At 37.3% G+C, this 22,364-nt stretch overlaps 2 protein-coding genes across 2 annotated transcripts; one reads left to right on the top strand and one right to left on the bottom strand.

Annotated features, from left to right (window-relative positions):
- Nucleotides 1-1,624: 1,624 nt before the first annotated feature.
- On the bottom strand, nucleotides 1,625-2,248 carry LOC147515445 (uncharacterized). Its single transcript, XM_086592914.1, has one exon. It carries the CDS (start codon nucleotides 2,246-2,248, stop codon nucleotides 1,625-1,627), a length of 624 nt encoding a protein of 207 aa, XP_086449040.1.
- Nucleotides 2,249-5,890: 3,642 nt separating this feature from the next.
- On the top strand, nucleotides 5,891-21,594 carry LOC147515444 (mitochondrial phosphate carrier protein 3, mitochondrial-like). Its single transcript, XM_086587573.1, has 6 exons — nucleotides 5,891-6,351; nucleotides 7,287-7,648; nucleotides 7,727-7,770; nucleotides 20,578-20,792; nucleotides 20,886-21,010; nucleotides 21,162-21,594. The coding sequence occupies exons 1-6, from the start codon at nucleotides 6,058-6,060 to the stop codon at nucleotides 21,223-21,225; spliced, it is 1,104 nt and encodes a 367-aa protein (XP_086443699.1). The 5' UTR covers nucleotides 5,891-6,057; the 3' UTR covers nucleotides 21,226-21,594.
- The last annotated feature ends 770 nt before the right edge of the window (nucleotides 21,595-22,364 follow it).

The following is a 22,364-nucleotide window of genomic DNA, read 5'->3' as shown; positions in this document are numbered from 1 at the left end:
CGCCACTTGAACTGGCGCAGTTTGAAAGCCACTTTTTTCCATGCCACTTTGACCCGCACAGAATGAAAACCAAAAATAAAAAATAAAAAACCATTTGATCCCACTTCGACCAGCGCAGAATGAAAACCCCAATTTTAAAAAAGACAAAACTGCCCTTACGTGCTTAAATAGAACCACTTTCTTCTTCCTCAACTAATTTCACCCTAAAATTATTTTAGCACCACTTCCCCAAAGATTAACACTGTGCTTTTGAAATTGATCACCACCGAAAACTATTGGACTCTAAGGTACGTTGGTTTTGAAACCCCATGTTCGCCATAACCCAGAAACAGTACCAAGGAGAGAGTGCGAGGTAATTAAAAACCCAAAAACATAATCGATCAAAGCCCACCATTAATAATGATCAGATCGACCTTAACAAACTGAAGGCTTAACAAACACCATCAGCACCAATTAAGAAATCTAATGGAAGGTTAAGGTTCAAAACTTTCTAATTCACTCACTCTCTCGTCACTCTCCGCTCACTCTCTCGTCAATCCATGCGATAAAAGAAGGTAAGGTTCAAAAAAATTAGCTTTTCTTAATGGGTTTCATAAATTTGGAAATATTTTAGTTCTAGTTTTTCTTGCAATTTCTCAAATTTGAATTTTATTGAATATTTATTTATTTATTGTTAATTTATCTTTTGAATTAAATTGAATAATAATTCTCATACAGTACAGTTCATCCATATTTGAATTGAAAGATTTTCCCATCACAATCAATGAAGTGAAGTGAGATTACTCTGTATGGGAAAGTGAGATTTTCCCATCTTTGATATCATGTTGATTATGGGAAAGTATTGAAAATACAAGGAGATTGTCGGGTATGACAGGATGTAATAATGTAGTTTATGATACATTGCAGGTATGACAGAATTAATATCATGAAAAAGTATTGAAAATACAAAGGAGGCTTTGTCCTTTTTTTTTTTTTTTTTTTTTTTTTTTTTACACTTTAAATTAATTCAAAAAAGATAGTTTATAATATGTAACTTCGAACACATAACATTTGAAATACAAAACTTAAAAGTTACATATAACATAACATACAACATTGAAATGTGAAGACTAGAACTTGGAAATAATAAGACAACAAACAACTTTATTTATTGGTTTGAACTTGGAAATAATAAGACACCAAACAACTTTATTTATTGGTTTGCATGCCATTCCCACAAGTGATTAATTAAGCGTTGTTCTAATTCTCTATGCTCAGCTCGATTAAGTGATTAATTAAGCGTTGCAGGACTCTTATAAATTCAACATTACTAGTGTCTCTTTCAAGAACAATATGTGGGACAGTAGCCTTTTCATAATTATAGTTCCTAGTAGGTGGTAAATCTCCAAACTCTTCTGCATGCACATATGTATGTCTTTCTTATGTTATGCATAATTATGCATGCTGACATAACATCATGTAACACATTTTTCTCCCATAGGCGAGCTCGACCCCTAACAATGACAAATCTTTTTTGAAGAACTCCAAATGCTCGTTCAACATCTTTCCTGTAACACTCTTGCATCTGTGTAAAAAATTGTTCTCTTTCACCTCTAGGTTTTTTAATCGCTTTCACTAGTGTAGACTATTTAAGATATATACCATTCGTCAGATAGTAACCAATGGTGTAGTTTCTACCCATGAGAGTGTAGTTTGCAGGAGGGGTAAGACCAAACATGAGATTATTGAAAAGAGTAGAGTGCCACAAACCATTAACGTCATTATTAGTACCTGGTAGGCCGAAGTAAGCGTGCCATATCCACATGTCGTAAGAAGCAACTGCCTCGAGTACGATGGTTGCAGCTCCATGTCTTCCAGTGTATTGTCTTGCCCACTCTGTTGGACATGTTTCCCAAGTCCAGTGCATACAATCGAGACTACCAAGCATTCCTGGAAACCCCCTTAGCTCAGCAACGTTAAGCAACCTTGCAATGTCCTCTTGGTTTGGTTCTCTCAAATATTCAGGACCAAATGCCTCTACTATATGTTGGCAGAACAATTTTACATATGAGAGTATGGTTGATTTAGCAATGTGAAAATACTTATCCATAAAATCATATGGGGTTTCGTAAGCTACCGTTTGCGACGCACACAATATTTTTCCATGAGACGACAATCCGACTTTACCAGCTGCGCCATATTTCTTCTTCCAAACGTTACTATGTTGCTTTAGGCGACTCCTAATCCTCAAGAATAGCTGGCTACTCATTCGGTTGCGACTGTTGAAAATGCCTTAATCATATGTGGGATTCGGACCAAAGTAGTCAGCCTTTAGACGAGCATTGCCCATGGCTTTATTATGGTTACGATACTTACGTCCTGCAATATACCCTAGACGGGGCCTTTCAGGTTGAATGACATTATTATAGATAGCAACCGTTGCAGCAAGATTTTCTTGGATGCCATTAGCTGCAGTGTCCAAAAAATCTTGATCTTGTTGGTAGAATTGAAGAAAATGATTTCTTCGATTAATAGCATCATTTTATTTATTATCAGAAGAGCTGGAGAATGATGATGGGAAGGACCAACTCCAAAGGCCATTTTTCTTAAGATTATACAAGAAAGAGAAAATAATGAACGAAGTAAGAAGGTACATTGGAATGGTATATACTTGTTATTGTTTATATAGACAAATGAAATCTAAAATTGAGGTCCAAATTTTTTGAGGATAAGATTTTGGAGATTGGAGATTGGAGCGAGTGCCACATTTATGATTTTTTAGTTATAAATACGTATCCATTCTCATCATACAATTCACACATTTCTCATTCTGTTTTGAACCAACAAAAAATAAAATCTCATTCTCTCAGTTTTATTCTCATTTAGTACTAAGCTTGTTTTATAGCAATGTCTTCTAGGAAATCGTCATTTAACCTAATGGCAGACATAATTTTGATTGAAGTATGGTTACAGTTCTCTATTGATCCAATTACCGGGATCAACTAGTCCTATAACATGCTATGGGATAATATTGCAAATCACTACGAGACAGAGATATTGAAATTCTGTTATATTCATCAAACCAAGAAAAGCTTGGAAGGTTGTTGGGGAATCATCAGCAAAGCTATAACTTTGTTTCAGGGTTGTGTCCATCTAGCTGAATCATTTAACATTTCTGGAGCAAACGATGCACATATTGTAAGTATTGATTGTAAATTCACTAGTATTGTTAAATTTAATTTGTATTTCATTTAATATTATAGTTTGTATAATTTTTCTTAACAGATGGCACAAGCAAAACAGATGTATGTCGAAAAGTCAACAGGTCACAAGAATTTCACCATGGATATGATCACGCATGGGAACTATTGAAAGACAATCAGAAATGGGCTCCACATGAAGTCCCACCGACACCTGGCATCTCTATTAACAATATGAATTTCACATTACCCGCATCAGTAAACATTGGTGTCGAGACTGGGGCAATACCTAATTCTGGTATGCCATGAAATTCTTCGTCGACAAGGGTACGTGGGCGAGACAAAGCAAAACAAGTGAAAAGAGCTGAATCACAAAATGCACCTAGTCTGAAGAATATTGAAGAATACTCTCGACGAGCGATGGAGGCTATTGAAGACTTGCGTGACCGCGGGTAAAAAGCCTATGAAGTTTACGAATCCAGTGAAAAAAATTCTTCACGTGGTAAAAATAAAGAGAATGAGCCAACCCTCGCAAGATTGGAGTGGAAGTAAAAAATCATGACCACAAATACTTCAGATATGACACCAGAGGGAAAAATGTATTATAAGGGGATGAAATGTCAAATTAACCTGGACATACAAATACGTATGTCTGGTGTATCAAGGAACCTAGACTTCACCGAATGCGACGAAGATTCCGATTGAAATTGAATATCTTTTGGAAGTGTTGTGTTTATTTCATGCCATTTTAATTTGTGTGTTGTAATAATAGAATGTTTTTTTTATCTTATGCAATTTGTTTTATTTTATGATTGTCAATTAATTTGGAAAATTTTGTTTTAATTATGTAAAGACACGGCAAAATTAAATTAAATTGAGTAATAAGATACATCTGTAATAAAATAGAAGTAGTGGGGGTAATGTAGTAATTCATTGTTCTCATAATTACGATATGATTTGGTGGGAACACTTTGCAAACCACTCCACTTCAAAAGGCGTGGTTTGAAATTGCATTTTGCATTCCACACCACTTCAAGTGGTGCCGTTTGAGTTTTTACAAACTACGCGCGTTTCAAGTGGCCTGGAATGCACTCTCTATTCCTCAATATTACTCTCTATATATGGAGTAATATAGAGATGGGGCAAAAACCACCGCCACTCCCTCCACTTTTGAAGGAATGGGAAGCTATTGCACCCAGCTTACAAGAGAAGAAGAAGAGATAATAACAAGAGAGGAAGAGAAGGAGAGAAAAAGAGGTTACAACAAATGTCTTGACATAGGGGTGCCAATGGGTACCCGCTTACCCGAAACCAAACCGAAACCGAAACCGAATATTCCGGTTCTGGGTCTTAAAAAGTTAGACCCATTTAAAATGGGTCATTAAAAACCGAACCGATAAAGAACCAAAACTGTTGAACCGAATAGTAAAAAACCCGTGGGTACCCAAACCGAAACCGATTATTATGATTTCGATATATAAAATTTAATATTATATTAGATTTAAGATAATCAAACTCATACATCATAATATAAAATATATTTTTTACGTGTAAAAGTCTATTAAATATATATAGCATAATAGTAAATGTGTGTTGTTAAATGTATATTTTATAATTATACGTTAAACAAGTGTATCATAGATTGTTAATAATAATGTCAACGTGTATATTATGAATTAACTAATATATTTTATATTTATTAACTTATGCACGTGTATATTTAAATAGGATATACATGCTTGATATATTGTGGTACACGCACTTATTATAAACCAATATATAGTGTTCATATTAAAAATTAGTGATGAGATGTAATTGTAAGATGCATGTACTCGCATGTTCGATTTAAAATGCGAGTTAATACACGTGTACAAATATATGTGTATGCACGTAAAATATATAAATGTAATAAATATATGTGATTGCACGTGTACACGATCGAGTTAATACAAGAAAACAAATATATGTGCATGTAAAAAAAAAAAAAAAAAAAAATTATAAGGTTAGATCGATATTTGATTATTTTAATTTCTATATCAAAGGTTTAAATTATCACATGAATAGTAAATGTTTTAACGTGTATGATTGATACATATTCATAAATTGATGTAAATATGATTGTTGATACATCACTAATTATATATAAAATATTATCGTGTAGGAAAAAAAAAATAAAAAAAAAACAATGCAAGTTTTAGTATTTAAATGATTGAAATTGTTTAATAATCATAATAAATAATAAAGACCCGAATTAGAACCGAAACCGATAAAAACCCATGGGTTTTTATGGTTTTGGGTTGGGTTCTATAATTTTCATATTAAAACCGTTGAGAACCAAAACCGATAAAACCGTAAATAGTAAAACCCAAACTGAAACCGCTAAGACCCGGCCCAAAACCGACCCGATGGCACCTCTATCTTGACATATACCAAACTAAAAATTCAGGTTTGTCCTTCATTAAATATCAAAATTTTGAAATCGTTGACCGTAAGTCTATAATTTGAATCGAATATAAGAAGTAGGAGAAATTCAAATCAGCTTCTTTTTGTCTTTTTCTTTTAGCTAATCTTTCGAACTTTTGATTGAAATCAGCTCCGTAGTGCCATGACTTCGCTTCATCCGGTCAAGTAAAACGTCATTGATAACGTCAATTAGTGTGCTCCAAGAAAATGGCGTCAAAGATCACACTGACAGTGACTGGAATGTTCTCATTTCTTTTTGTGTCAATAAAAATTCGTAATATCTTGAATCAACGAGGTACTTTCGCCCCATCATGTAAAACGATGAAGTGTCCTATAAAATGATCTAAAGTACGAAGTTCTATTATGTTCAAACAATCAAATAGAGAGAGCAAGATCGGTCAATTTTTCTCAAAAAATGGCCATACCTGAAAACTATCGGCAACCTCTCATTCCGAGTTTTCTCTATTCGACCATGAAGAAAACCATAGATTTAGACAATATTGAGATTAAAAACAAGAGTAACTTAATTTCATCTTCAAATGGAGCTTTGGAGAAGAAGTTTCTTATTGCAGCTCCATATGAGCCTGCAGGGAAGATTGAAATGTATTCACCAGCATTTTATGCGGCAAGTTTTGGAGCTGGACTTATTAGCACTGGTCTTACACACACGGCTGTTACTCCTCTAGATGTTATTAAATGCAATATGCAGGTCTCACCTCAATCCTTCTTCATCATCTCATGTTTTTTTAATTCTATAATCAGTTTCCATATGTGATGGAACGTTTTAAGAATTTGCTATATTGAAGTTTGTTTCCAATCAGAGTAGTCTTTGTAGCGTCCAGCTTTGTTGGACACAATTTGCAAGATAAAAATTGATGCCTGCATGAATAGTTTGAAGTAGAAACAACGGTAAAACACATTACTATGCTGTCATCATTCAAAGACTACATGGCAATACAAAGGTCTTAACAAAATTATCTAATCCCCACTACTCCTCACCTTATGTGCTGAATATTCGAATATAGATGATATATATGATAGACATCTTTAGTATAGCAAGATATCTAGCAGCGCAGTTCTAACTATTGAAGCAGAATTTGGCGGTAGAGATCGAAACACCAAAATAATGGATCGATTTAATGAGATGATGCCCATTGTTTGATTGAGGCTTCAATTGGAATTGGCAACTTTCCAAGAAGTTACTCGCAATTGTTTGACTTTACAATATTCGTAATTTAAAAGAATCAACAAGGACCATTTTGTCCCGTCGTATAAACAACGCTGATTTGTCCCATAAAAGAGGAAGAAGAGAAAAAAAAAATTGATAATGGCAATAATCTCCGAAGCCAATAAGCAGTGTCTGCTTCCGAGTTATCTTTATTCACCGAGCAAGAAAACTCCAAATAGCATTTCTTCATCATCATCATTGCCAAATGGAGGTTTGGAGAAGAGATTTATTATTGCAGCTCCAAGTGAGGCATCTATGAAGATTGAAATGTACTCGCCCGCTTTTTACGCGGCGTGTACAGCTGGTGGAATTCTAAGTTGTGGTTTAACTCATATGACTGTTACTCCTCTGTCTTATATGTTATGTTTTGGCTAAATATTTTTGTTTCTTGATTTTGTTTGTTTTTAATTTTTCAGATTGATCCTGCAAAGTACAAGAGCATTTCATCTGGTTTTGGGGTTTTACTTAAAGAGGAAGGAGTGAGAGGTTTTTTTAGGGGCTGGGCGCCAACGCTGATTGGTTATAGTGCACAGGGTGCTTGCAAGTTTGGATTCTATGAGTTCTTTAAGAAGTATTATTCTGATATTGCTGGACCTGAGTATGCAACCAAATACAAGACCTTGATATACCTTGCTGGTTCTGCATCAGCTGAAGTCATTGCTGATATTGCTCTTTGCCCCATGGAGGCCGTCAAGGTCCGCGTCCAAACTCAGCCTGGATTTGCCAGAGGCTTGTCTGATGGCTTTCCCAAGTTTGTCAAATCTGAAGGTTATTCTGGGTATGCTGTAGTGTTCATGTCCTTGTACTTTTTTAGCATTCACATTCCTTGTACTCTAATGTTTTTAAACCTTTACAGATTGTACAAGGGGCTTGTTCCACTCTGGGGACGTCAGATTCCATGTAAGCCAAATTGCTTTTATATTAATGTCTTCAGATTTTTTTCTTAATGAGCAAATCAGTAATTATCTTACTTTGTTTTCGTGTGAATTAGTATTTGTAGTTCTTGTATAATTTGGTTTTTCCTATATTCATATATTATTCTTTAGTCGTCGTGGTTTTCATCATTCAATTCCGTATAGAGCACTGTTGATTAGCGGAATAGTAGAATTGCATTCTGCTGTGTTTTATAAAATTTAGCTTGATCTATATTATATTCTAATTTCCTATATTCTTGCTGGATGCTTTTCTGTTTTGCGGGGTATACTTGATTGCTGAGTGATTTGCTAGATTGCTCCTTTAACTTGGATACCATGTTAGTTGAGGTAGTACGAAATAATTTGACAGAGATAGTCTTGCCAAAATATATGGGTCTAGAGAGGGTTAAAAGGATAAATATGATTCATGCTTTCAACCCTATCAATGTATTGAAAGGACTTGCACCAAGGTTTAAGCCTTCAGGTTTCTATCAAGGCATTCACCTTTCAAGCTTTATCCATGTGGGTAGGGCTTAAACCTCAAAACTATGTAGCTTCTTGTTCAACTGTTATAATTTGTCTGACTCTTGTATTATGGCTTTTGGCCTCCATTTATTTTTTTATTATCTACAGTGGTCAAATGATTTATATAGTAAGACAACACATTGAATAAATATCTTCTCCTCTAACTCTAGTTGATTGTGATTTGGACCCTTTTTTTTATTCTTTCACTTTTTACGAGTTTAGACATACATGAATGTTCATTAATTTATCAACTTATTAAGACAAATAGATTTATGGTAAGAGTTGAGATTGGATCATCTAAATGTTTTGCTCTACAAAAGAGTGGAGTCTCTTTTTTTTTGCTCGATAAGCTACTATTGTATAAATTGAATAGAGAAAGTTACAGTAAATAAAGTTAAAGAAAGAAATAAAAATAGGTAATGAATCTTGACCAAAGGGTACTGACCCCTATTTCAGTATAACTCCTCTTCACAAGTTTTTGAACCTAAAATAAGTCATATAGAAGTTCTCCATTTTATGTAGAAGTGGAGGCCTTCCAACACAATTAATACATATGTTAGGTCCCAAGCTGACTCCATGATTAGCTAGGAAATCGGCAGAAAAATTGACCTCGCTTCATGTAGAAGTGATCACACTACATGGTTGAGTGATCCTAATGCACTTCACCTTCTGCTTCTGACTTCCCATGGAACTTCCTTGCTGCCAAAAGCATGTAGTGCTGCTGTAGAATCTGACTCGGTCCATAAGATAAGCCATCCCTCCCTCGTAGCTCTTTCAACACCCTCCACAATGGCATTACATTCAGGTGCAAAGCTTGTCGTAGGTTGTAGTCCCTTACTGGTAGCGCTAAGAACTTGAGAGTTTGCAGATGGTTACATGGAACTGTTCCTGATTTACATATTTGGTTATTTGGGAAGTCAATTTGCTTTAATATTTCATTTTTAGGCATTCGGTAAGACCACGATGAAATTTGCAAGTCATGTTAGTTACTGAGCCTGCTTTCTGAGGATTTAAACAGTCATTTGCTTGGAATTCGTAAATCATTTATAGTAAAAGGAACACTCGTAATGATTTTCAAATTTGAGTTTGACTTCTAGGGTTAGCCGATTGGATTTTTAAGGAGCTATGTTCTTATCCAGTAAGGAAGTTATGTACTAGGAAGTTTCACATCACGAGAGAACAGTTGTAATAAAGATAGAGTTTTCATAGTTGTATCCATCACATAGCTTAGGTAGAACTTCAATTTAAAGAAATGGAACAAGTGGTTCTAGTTACTTATGTTGGCAGAACATGATATTTTTCTACATACAACCAGTATAGAATGTATATCCCTAGATTAGTAGTGTGGCTGGAGTTATTGTGTGTAGACAGTGCATCATTGTCAGAGTTGCGGTGTGAACGTAATGGGGACCTTGCTGACTGAGGGAAGTGAAGATATTGGAAGACGACCACTTCAAAAAATTGTGATTTACTTTTTTTAAATAGCTTAAGCGTTGTGGATTTCTCCCGAAGGTGTGTAGTTCAGTTGGTGGAAGAACCATGAAACTGCTATATGCCTATATCTTCTCTACTTATTAGCTGGACCACTTTATGGAGGCTTAGGAAATCCCATAGTCACTGTAAAGTTCTCATGTTGATTGCAGTAAGGGTTGCAGCGTCAAGGACTCAAGGAGATTAACCAGATTCATTTCACTTTGAGTGTGCTTTGAGATGATCACAATTTGGAAACTGTTGGCGATCGTTTTTGATATCAAACTTAATGCTTCCTCTGTGTGGAAGGGCCTGTGACTAAACATAGGGCATCTCCCATGCAGTGTCTAAATTTAGACACATGGTAGCCACTTAGGAGCCAACTAGGAATTTTGAGCTTTCAAAGACAGCGTGAACTTTCACATTTCACTGCTAACTTTTACAGATTGATAGGCATCATAGTTGGATGTCATCTTAGATGCCGTATAACTGTTAGTATGCGTCTCCAGCTAAGGTGGTCTCTGTACGTACCTCCACATTTGTACCCTTCATTAGGGACTTAGTTTTTACATTAAGTCTAAGTGACCGATTCTTGGTTACCTGGACGACTCACAGTTCCAGTTAGCCACTTGGACGGCTCACATGTCCACTTAGCCACCTGGACGGCTCACAATTATAGTTAGCTACTTGGACGGCTTACATGTTAAGTTAGACATCTGGACGGCCCACAGGTCCAGTCAGTCACCTGAGCCGGTCACATGTTCAGTTAACCAGTCCTATCTAGTGAGAGTCCTTTCTATTTCTATAAATAGGACTTTTCACTTAACAAAGAACTACGTTTTGGAGACTTGATTCTGGAAACATATTCTAGATACGTAGGCAACCATTAAAGGCACAGTCTCATTTTTTATACAACATCTTCCCTTGTAGATTCAATAGTGTGTGTGGGTGAATTCTTACCCAAACATAATTGGGGCCGTCTACAGTTCTTATTAACGTTCCCTCTTCCACGTATCTCTCTCAATCTTTGTCAATGGCTACTATAACAAGATCTCTAACAAACAAGCAGGCAAGAGCACAACCATCCGAGGGAAACAACCAACAAAATGCTGAAGTTTGTGTCGATCAAGTTGCATCAAACCAACAGGCTCCACCTTTGTTGCTTCCAGTACCAAGACAGTGCAGATCTAAATTTCCAAGGTCACAGGCTCCAGCATTTTCTCCTCCTAATGATACAAATTCGCCAGATGTAGATTCAGATGCAAATACAAATATGGTTGCAGATCCAAATGATATGGACACAGGTGATGAAGAAATGACCTTGGAGGCTTTGCGTAACAAACTTAGAAGGGAAAAGGAGCATAATGCGGACTTGCAAAAGCAAATAAATAAAGGAAAGCAAGTACAGACAGACAATAATGATACTGCTTCATCTATTCCATCAAGAATCCCATGAACTGAAGAAAACCGCAGTGTATTCCACCGCTTGCAAAGCAATAGCGAAAGATTCCGAACCACTGATGCTGTCCCTGAGAATCGACCAAATCACTCCAGGCCAAGAAATATTTCAACAAATTTATTAAGGCGATTGAGGACTCCTGATGTCAATGGTCGTAATAGCAGGTGTGATGGACAACATCATAGGTCACATACCAGTTGCCGTATCTCCCCAAGGGAGTCAAATTCACACCCAACAAGCTACCAGCCATACTACCGAGGTAATACAAACCTCGTAAGTTAGGATAGCAGCACATTACGACGGTCAGATCGGATGATACCACCCAACAATAGAACTCACTTGGGGCAATCGAGCTGTGACCTCAGGCAAGATCTAAATCACGATCTAAGACTTGACTTGAATGAAAGGAATCAGTGCAGAAGACAACTTGAAGACCGACATAGAGATAACACTCATCATATAGATTACTCTCAGGTGCACCGAAACATTTCAAACTTCCATCACAGGTCTCGCAGTCCAGAGCAGCCAATGTATCCAGATATGGGCAACAACTGGGGGTAGGCGCATGTGACACAAGGTCAAGAAGTTCAACCACAAATCGTCCGTCGCCAAACAAATGCAGGAATAACATATACTAAACAGCAGATTAAAGACATCGTTAAAAAGGCAATGAATAATACTGATCTAGCGGAAAAACGCTGGAAAGACTTAGCCGTAAATGAAGACATCATTGGATGTTTTTCCTGGCGTATACAAAGTGCAGAACATCATAAAGGATTCAAACAGCCAGAGTTGCTAAGTACGATGAAGCAGAAGGTGATCCAAACAACCATGTTATGGAGTTCAAAAGTAGGCTAGTTCTTTGGCGTAAGGATGATGCTCTCTTGTGTAAACTTTTTCCGACAACCCTAAAAGGGGAAGCTTTGCGATGGCTATCGGAAATTCCAGCTAGATCTATCGAATCTTTCCAGGAGTTAGCAGATCAGTTCACATATCGATTTAAACATAATTGGACTCGTCCTAAAGATGTCAATATCTTGCTAAACACAAAACAACAAAAGGATGAAACACTTGCAAAATTCGTTGTTCGATTTCGCCAAATCCAAGCAGGTGTCACAGATGTGCCAGCTATGATGATCATTCACGCATTCAAAGAAGCTCTCCGTTTTGATACTAACTGAATATATAACTCATCGGTAAGAGATCCTCCCCGCATTTAAATCGACTTGTTCACACGACGCTTCTGAGTTCATCAATGTTGAAATAGATCGCGCAAAAGACGAACTTCAAAGGACAAAGATTTTCGAGGTAAAGAAGCTACAGATACAAAAAACAAGCAGAAACAAAGCACAATGGAAACTCAACAACCGAAGCAGGATCTTAAAAAGACCAACAATTTTCGTGAAGAAATGAAGCTCACTCCATTGAATACCAAATATGCCTCGATCTATGACAAGATTAAAAGTCGCAATCTGTTTTTCCCTCCAATGCTTTTACCCGAAGATACAAAATCTAGGCGTGATAAAAATCTATGGTGTCTTTTTCACAATGACTTTGGTCACGAAACTGAACAATGCAGATCGTTACGAGGAAAGATACAAAAGCTAGTAGAGAAGGGACAGCTAGAGGAATTCTTAAGCACCAAAAGTGCTCAACAGAATTTGTCAATCTTAGGTTACAACGTCATCAAAGTTGGTCACACCAGAATCAATGACATGTCACGCACAAAACAAAAATGTGAGCAAAGAGAAAAGTTGGGATTTTTACGTGAATTATATCACATAAATAGTTTCGATTTTATTGAAGGAACTCGCATAGAAACCATCGAACTTAGCCCACTGTGTTTTACTGACAGAGACCTAATTGGCGTCCATCACCCTCATTACGATGTTGTCGTTATCACAGCTTACATTGGTCTATGGCAAGTGCAGCGTGTCATGATAGACACTGGAAGTTCTGCTAGCGTAATTTTTACAGGTTGTTACAATGACATGAAACTGTTAGAAAATTTGATTGTCACAGATAACAACCCAATAATCGGTTTTGATGGAACAACAACTCCAGTCGGAAGAGTTTCTTTACCAATCAAACTCATGGATAAGACAGTCAACATTGATTTTCTTTTAATGAATTGCAAATCTTCCTATAATGCAATTTTAGGTAGGGATTGGCTCCACTGTATGGGTGTTGTTGTCTCTACCCTCCACCAAGCGGTGAAATTTCCATCTTTAGACAAAATTTGCAAAATACGAGACCAGATGGCTTCTAGCCGTTGTCACGAAAAATTATTAGATGATTACCGCCAATCTGATATGCATGGAAACACAATTTTGAACAATTCACAAGAAGTCATTCAAGCACAATCCGCACCACAAATAATCTGTTCCACCATATCATCAAGTGAAGGACCACCGACTATAGACCGCCTCTTAGAAGTTCAAATTGGAGAGTCTAGCAGAGAAACAACCTTCATATCAACTAAGCTATCAGAAAATGAACAAAGGGAAATGGTTACTCTACTCAGAAAGAACAAGAGCATTTTTGCTTGGTCTTTGGAGCAAATGCCAGGTATACACCCAAATGTTGCCTGTCACAAGCTTGACATTGATACAAGTGTTAAGCCTGTACGACAAAAGCCCAGATGTATGGCTCCTGATAGAAAGCTGAAGGTAAAAGAAGAGATTGATCGTTTACTCTGTCAATTTTCTTCGCCCAGTTTCATACCGTAGATGGTTGTCCAACATGGTAGCAGTGCCAAAGAAGAATGACAAGATGAGAGTATGCATCGACTTCACCAATCTTAACAAAGCATGCCCTATACATCCATTCCCTCTTCCGCGGATATCAGAACTTGTTGATGCTACATCCGGATTTCCACGCTTATCATTTATGGACGCTTCTTCAGGATACTATCAGATCCCGTTGTCCGGTGAAGACCATGAGTATTCATTTCTCCACTTTACAAAATAAATAAATAAATAACCTTCAAAACATTGATAATTTTTACAAAAATCACCGAGTCGAATTGATCGTATGATGTGCAAGTTGTATGACCAATACGTATTCTATTTATTGATTTAAACAAATCAGTAATAAGATTCCATCTTCGGCATATGTTCAATTGGATATAACGCTAAATGACGTCTTAGACTTTTTCAGAGATACATGATCAGTGGGATATCCAAGTTATTTGCTTATACATATCACTCTCTCAAACAATCATCCTAAGTGTATCAGTTCCCCCTCTCTAACTTTTGCTGATCCAAAAAAAAAAGAAAAAAAAAAAATTGAAGCTTCCCAGTGTACCTAGTCTGGTGGATGCTTCGTAAATACCCACCAAACTACTCTTTGTTACAAAAACTCTAATGTTCTTCATGTGTACTATTGCTGGACACAGTGATTCCCCTGCACTCCACATATCTCTATCAGTAAGTTGATTTAGTCCCAGTTTAATTACCCTAGTGGGGACATGCACATGCATATCAAGCTCTTAAGAAGGTTATGAACTCAAAGTTGCATGCTGTGAGAGTGGTTGAATGTGACAATTGACCATTGAAAAACTAAACTGGTAGAAAATGTACGCTTTAACTAGGGAAATGTATGGTTTTATCAACACTGCACTATAATTGTTGTGAGCAACAATCAGACTTTATATTCACAATCTTGTAGAAGAGGATGACAAGGTCTTCTATGCAACTGATAATCTACACTCACAAAAGGAGAAACTCTTCCTTCTCACAAACACAGTATACGATGGAAACATAAAAGTGTCAAACTTGGCATCCATATGTTCAGCTTCGAATCTGTTTCCTCACTCCACAGTCCACAAAAAGATACAAGTCAAAAAAGAGAGAAAGAAAGAGTTTTTTATATTGAACTAAAGAGAAACCAGTGAATAAACCCAAATAGGTATGGGCGCCTTCCTGTTCTTACAGTGGATACCACACAATTTTAAATCAATTTCGGGCAGAGTACAGCACAATACCAAATCTGTACACATCCAATTTCTCAGGAGCCTTATTATTGTATGCATGTTATGCATCACAGTTAAGGTGCTTGCATTATTGAAACTAATACATACTTCAACGCATGAGAAGTCGAAATAAAAAGGAGTAAGTTGTTGTCTTATTAATCTCGTACTAGCTTCAAAACACACTACTAATTCTATGACAAATAGATGATAATTTAAGATGATTGTTCGTCTTCTTCTTTAGAAGGGATAGAATCTCCTCCTAAATCATCTTCTAAGCCGAGATCTTCAATGGTGTCTTCTATAGCACTAGGAAGAAGTATACCACCATTCTCTTTTAATGGACGAGAATCATATAGCAAAGTATAATGTTCCAGAGCGTTTTTTAGCACATCACGCGCTCCAGTCATCAAGTCGGCATTCTTCTTAGTTGAAGCCTCTAGTTGAGCATTTTCAAGCAAAGTTGCAGAGAGCTTTGGATTCAATGCCGCTAGGGTACCTTTTTCAACGCGCAATTCTCGCGCAATTTTCTTATAATCTGTCTCTTTCACTTTTATTGCTTTCTCCATAGCCAATTTTTGCTGCACCAAACAATCTTTTTCATGCTCTAGAACAGACACTCGTTCTTTTAAAACCGATGACTCATTACTGACTTTGGCAACCTCAGCTGTGGCCTCGTCTTTCTCGTTCTGAAGCTTCTCTATCATCAGTGGTGATAGAACCCGTTCTTTTTCTTTACCAAGCATTATCATTGCTTTATCAAAACTCTCCTTAGCCTACAAAAATAAATTTATTACTACAATTAACTATGATGGATCCTTTAATTTAAATGCTATGGATAGTACTAACCTCTTGCAACTTTTGCATCTCCATATTGCAAAAATCTGAAGTATCACCTATACAAATCAAGTTACTAGATTGAAGGTTCTCTCCAGAAGTGGGCGGCATCAAATGTTTGTTAACGTAATCATCAAGCAGATCAAAGTCAAGAATTTCGGTAGTTTTTAACGCATCTATCATGTCTTATTCCAGAAAACCAATTGAAGTGGGTGCAGTAGCTTGCATTATTGTGGTGTTTATCGCTTGTAAAGGGGCAACAACATCTTGCGTAGAGCCATCAGCAACAGCTTGAACCTCATTGGCCTGGGAAAGTCCACTCCTTGAAGGCTACAATTGGTTATCTTCAGCTTCTGAGCTAATTTCTATAACAGGTGAAATAGTCATTGCTGCATCTTTGCTGGTTGCGATGAGGTATGCTTTAGCAACACTTTGAGGAGCATTATCTTCACATGTTTTGGCCTCCACAACATTAATAGAACGGCTTTGTGAGATTGTGGGATCAACGCTACCACCGCTAATTAAATTTTCGTTAACTTTTGGTTTGTCCCTTCTATCTTCCTCTGGGGATGCCTTAGTTGACACTTCAGGTGTTCTCCACTCCATATCATTATCTTGCACTTCATTGGTTAGTTTTTGTTTTTTCTGATTTGATCTCTCTCCAGAATTGAGTGATAATTTCCTTGGCAAGCAATCATTTCTAAGATTTGTTCCATTACTTCGGCGCCTATCTGTCAATTGATCTTTGGGTGCAACGTATTGCTCTTGATGCGTTTTTGGTCCAGAATGTTTCTCATGATCATGTTGTCTCTCGCTACACCAACCCCAATAAGCAACCTCATTAGGCTAAGATAAATCAAGAATGTGTTCCTCACGGTCACTGCTAAAATAAAATTGTAAGTTCTTTGAAGCTCGTTTCCCAATCTCGATATTCGGAATAATAGGACGTTCATCTATAGAGCATCACAAATAAATAACGTCATTTAAACATACAAATATACAACAATGCAAAATCAGTAAAACTCAATGTGAGAATTTAATGCTTTTCGTACCTCGAATTTTATTTGGAACACATATTCCATGGTCCTCGGAGGAGAAAACAATATTTATCCCAATCTTTGTAACCTTTCGGTAAGCTTTTAAACTTCTTCTTAGTCTTCTAGTCCACGGTGAAATATGACGACCCATCTTCCTCAATGCGACGTTGCGGTCGTAGCAAAAGGAACAATTCTTCAAAACCAAAGGGACGCTTGTAGCTTTTTGCCAAGGCTTTAGCTCGTGCAAATACCAACCATAGCGGCATCCCGATTTGTATTGGTACAATCTGCCATAAAGACAATAATCGTGCAGCGTCATATTCCAGCGGGATTGTTAAACCTTGGTCCATTTGAGCACATGTTACGACCATTTCTCCCTCTTCCACTGGATGTTTTGTGCTGAAATTTTCAAGTTGCTCAACATCGAAGTTCTTCAGCTGATAAAGACCCTTCATTCCTTCTGTACTAGTTACGCGAATAATAGATCTTGGCACAGACGAACGCTAGAACCATCGTCGTCGAATAATTTCACCGGTACATGTTACCATCGTCATTCTCGCATCTTCATGGCTACTTCGGACTTTCGCGTCATACTTATTCCCGCTCATAATTACCATATGTCACGATTGGGTATTTCACACTTCTTTGACGAATTGTTCCTTATTTTTTTTTATATAACTTAAAGAAAATGGTACGCCACCTTTTATAAGAATATAACAAGATATTAGATATCTCTCATTCTCCAGATAAAATGGGATACGTACTCTTACTTCAAGCCTTGAAGTAATCCATTCTTTCAACAATCCCAATTAATCAAAACACCAATTCCACTTGGATGTTGATTAATCCTTATCTATTTAATAATAAACATATACCAAGACCAACAAATTAGTTTAGCCGACCCAAACTAATAAACCTTGGGCATTTCATCACACAAATATGTTTATATGCCAATTATGTTTATTTAGAATACATGGTCTAATTACTTTAACGGTTAATATGGTTCTATTTCTTTTTCGTATTTTTTCTTTGCCACATCCAATAAATTCCATATGGCAAAGAGGGGGCAATGTACGTACCTGCTCATTCGTACTCTGGCTAACGACTTCATTAGGGACTTAGTATTTATATTAAGTCTAAGTGACCGATCCTTGGTTATCTGGACGACTCACAGTTCCAGTTAGCCACTTGGGCGGCTCACATGTCCACTTAGCCACCTGGACGGCTCACAATTATAGTTAGCTACTTGGACGGCTCACATATTAAGTTAGACATCTGGACAGCCCACAGGTTCAGTCAGTCACCTGAGCCGGTCACATGTTCAGTTAACCAGTCCTATCTAGTGAGAGTCCTTTCTATTTCTATAAATAGGACTCTTCACTTAACAAAGAACTACGTTTTGGAGACTTGATTCTGGAAACATATTCTGGATACGTAGGCAACCATTAAAGGCACAGTCTCATTCTTTATACAACATCTTCCCTTGCAGATTCAATAGTGTGTGTGGGTGAATTCTTACCCAAACAGTCTCCACCTCTTATATTTCACTAAACAAACATATATCAATTTTCCTCTACCCAACTATCAACTAGTACATTGGACATTGCTACAACGAGCAGTAACCTTCACCAGTACAACAAGTATTAAGAATTTTGTACGAATCCTTCTACTTCACACAGCCATCTTTCCGTTATGACACAAGCAAAGACATTTTTTTCCTCCACAAGACCACAACCATTATCTTCTCCACTACACACATATTCCCTTCTGCACACTACCATCTCCAGTTCTCCATGTTGTAAAACATACACATCCTGGAGTCACACTCACCAAGTTTACACATTAATACTAGTCATTCCTCTTTTTAGTCCATCTGTTCTGTTTCTGTATTTCCTTTCTGTCATGTCCAGAGCTGAAAGAGTCGCCTACAGAAAAGTTATCTTATAAGAGAGTAGTTGATATAGAGAATACGATACAGCCTATGATTTTGGTTCTCCGTGGTATTGTGAAGTTGTAAGTTGGTGCGACGGTGGTTCTGTCAAAGGAGAGATATTTTCACCGTAACAAGAGATAATGCCACAATGGGTATGTGTGATACCGTGATTTCTTTATGAGGGATCTAAATATCCACCAAGAACATATTGATGTGTGAAGTGTGAACACGCAAGTTGCATTCTCCAAACATTCAAAGCACCCGATATATTGTTGATAAGAGAAAGTGGGTTGGTAGATCAGGAGTCTTGGGATTACGGAAGGGCGTGAGTTCATTTCAGATTAGTGTACTAGTGTTTAGCCAATTCACTATAGGAGACATTACTTAAAGAAAGATCTGATATTGCTTGCACGGATCGAGGCGTTTACTTCTTGAGCTATACTTATGAGCATAGACTGTATATGTGTAGTTGTTCATAGTTTCTAAATATGGCATGCATTTCTTTATATGCTTGGTTCATATTATCACGGTGCTCAATTGTATATCTGTTATTCTGTTTGAATTTGTATTTTCACATTATTCCTTGCATTGGAGGCACAAGAAGCAAAAAGAAGAAGAAAGGAGGAGAAACTGAAAATTTTGTATAGGGTTTTCTTTCACACTGAGATTAAGTTATCTAAGCTACACATTCTCCTTGTACCTAGTTGACCCATTTAGTGCATTGATGTTTTTGTCGGAACCGAGCATACCGAATAATGCATGTATTATCAACGATACTTTTTTCCGATGACCTACATACCTTTCCATCTATGTTCGTTCCAAGTTCACCGGATAGAGTTTATGCTCCCATTCATTTGTTGTCAAGTATGTTGTCTGGTACACCTTGTTAAGAGCATCGTCTGGAGTATCTCATGACAATTTGACACTGTATTGTCCGTATGCATGGGTTGGATTGAGATCCGAGTAGTGTGAGTATGAGATTTTTGAGACAATGCAAGTTTTTTCATTTGTTCATTTTATAACATTTAAAGGCACAGCGTTTAGAGAAAAATATGTGAGCAAATTGGTTGGATTGCAAAGTTATTGAGGTTGTAGCTGTAGAATATATGAATTGTTCAGGCCCTAGATTCAAAAAAAATCAGTACCCTTGCTTGGATTCTTAATTTACTATACGAGATGTAGAGATCCTTTGTGTGGTAGAGGTGTTTGCCATTTCGTGTGTAGACACTTTGACTCAATTGAGAAGTGTGATATTGGATGCGTATGTAGTTTAAGGATAAGTACTTTCTACTGAAGATTGGCGCTAGGTGATTTAAACGCCTCATGTGACAAGGCATCAGCCTTATAGGTCCTTGGATCAGAAGGCTCTAGACTCATCCAGATTGACTAAATTGACTTATATGGGCAGTTAACTTTCTTATTCCTAAACCAATGTTTTCAGAGACTTAACAACTCTACTGTTCTGTATATTGGTTAGTTGAATGTTATACTATTCATCCTTTCCTATGCCTCTAATGCCTTTCATCCTTTGGTATGCCTCTAATGAATGTTATATTGTTCAGATACGATGATGAAGTTTACATCTTTTGAGACTATTGTGGAGAATCTATACAAATATGCTATTCCCACACCAAAGGACCAGTGCAGCAAATCATTTCAGCTAGGTGTCAGCCTTGCTGGTGGATATGTTGCTGGTGTTTTCTGTGCCATAGTTTCTCATCCTGCTGACAATCTTGTGTCATTCCTCAACAATGCAAAGGGAGCAACTGTTGGTGATGTGCGTTGTCCTCCCCAGAACAACTTTGACGACCTTTTCTTTTTCTTTTTTCCCTTCCTCATTGCCCTGATTTTAAACTTCTTTGTTTTGCAGGCTGTGAAGAAGCTAGGCTTGATGGGGCTCTTCACTCGTGGTCTTCCTCTACGTATTGTCATGATTGGAACCCTCACTGGCGCACAATGGGGAATATATGATGCCTTCAAAGTTTTTGTTGGCCTGTAAGTTTTTCTTACCTTGTTGGAGAGCTACTCCCATTTCTTGTTTTTGAGTTGTTGATGAAGTAATTTACTGTTGGGAGAACCTGTCGTCTTAGGTGGGTTTTTCGAAGCTTTTACTAATACTCTTATTTAACCCCTCTTATATATTCAGGCCTACCACTGGCGGTGCTCCTCCTGTGGCTGCACCAGCGACTCCTGAACCTGCGAAGCTCTAAACCATTGGGAAGTAATTGATATTTCCGCTGTTTGTTCTTTAATGAGCTAAGTAATGAAGATTGATGTCAAAAAATAATATGTATAGGATTGTTGTGCAGTTGTGCTGCTCTGGTGATTCACTAAGCAGGCGGAGATGGCTTTATTTTCATTTTGAGACTTAAGAATTACTCGTGTTCAACTTTTCTTCACTGCAGAATATACATGTATCTTTTTAAGTTTTCAAAGGATGGTTTTGAGGCCATCCTTAGCGAGAGAAAGTCTGGACTCTATCAAAATCATATAGTTGACGACTTCGATAAACCTGCAATTACAAAAAGGGGGTGTGTTACTGGTGCATCATGTACAATAATAATAATTATTTTCATTCATTCGGAGTCATCTCAGTGAATGTGAATCAATTTTCTGTTATCATTTGAAGTGCCGACTGTTTATGTGTTTGGGGGACAAGGGACTTGACGTGGTACATCTTTGTGAATTATGCATCTTATAGACAATATAATCTTTCTTGAGTAATTTCAAATCTAGCAACTCTTGTTTGATGATATGAAAATACGAGTTCCTCTCTTGAATATCAGAAAGATCGCATTCTTATCTTGATCTACGAAAAAGTCCGAGATACTCTGTCAGGAAACCTTTGGATAAGTGAAGGGAAAAGGAAAAAGTGCAACCTTTTTAAGTTCACTGTATCACAGATCCGGTGGTGGGAAAATAAGCAACGGCGACAATCTGGCCTACAGAAACTACAAGATACCCCGCCCGCAGGGGAACTGGATGTGGGTAGTGGGTGACAGATGGCACGTCAGCAGAGATTCTATAGGTAGCTCTAATCGCACTCAAATTAGGTCTACGATATCGGGACGGGGGGCGGCAATGGAGGGATGAATCGTCCAGATGTAGATGGGGCCGCAGCAGCGACCACAGGAGGTGGAGATGACACCTCAGTAAATCGGAAAGAGGAGTTCTCGGACGCCGTTGTCGACATCGAGAGGAGAAGATAAACATATTTGAAAAAAAGAGAAGACTCCAACAGTTACTATGCAAAGGGAAAGAAAGAGACAAAGAAAATCACTAAGACAAAGGGGAGAAAGACAAAGAAAAACACACCTGAATCGGAATTCCAGTGTGTAATAGTCGGACC

Source organism: Coptis chinensis, chromosome 2 (genome assembly GCF_015680905.1).
Source record: "Coptis chinensis isolate HL-2020 chromosome 2, ASM1568090v1, whole genome shotgun sequence".
NCBI lineage: Eukaryota > Viridiplantae > Streptophyta > Magnoliopsida > Ranunculales > Ranunculaceae > Coptis > Coptis chinensis.
Note: the sequence above shows the minus strand (reverse complement) of the source record. Positions and strands in the feature narration are given on the sequence as shown.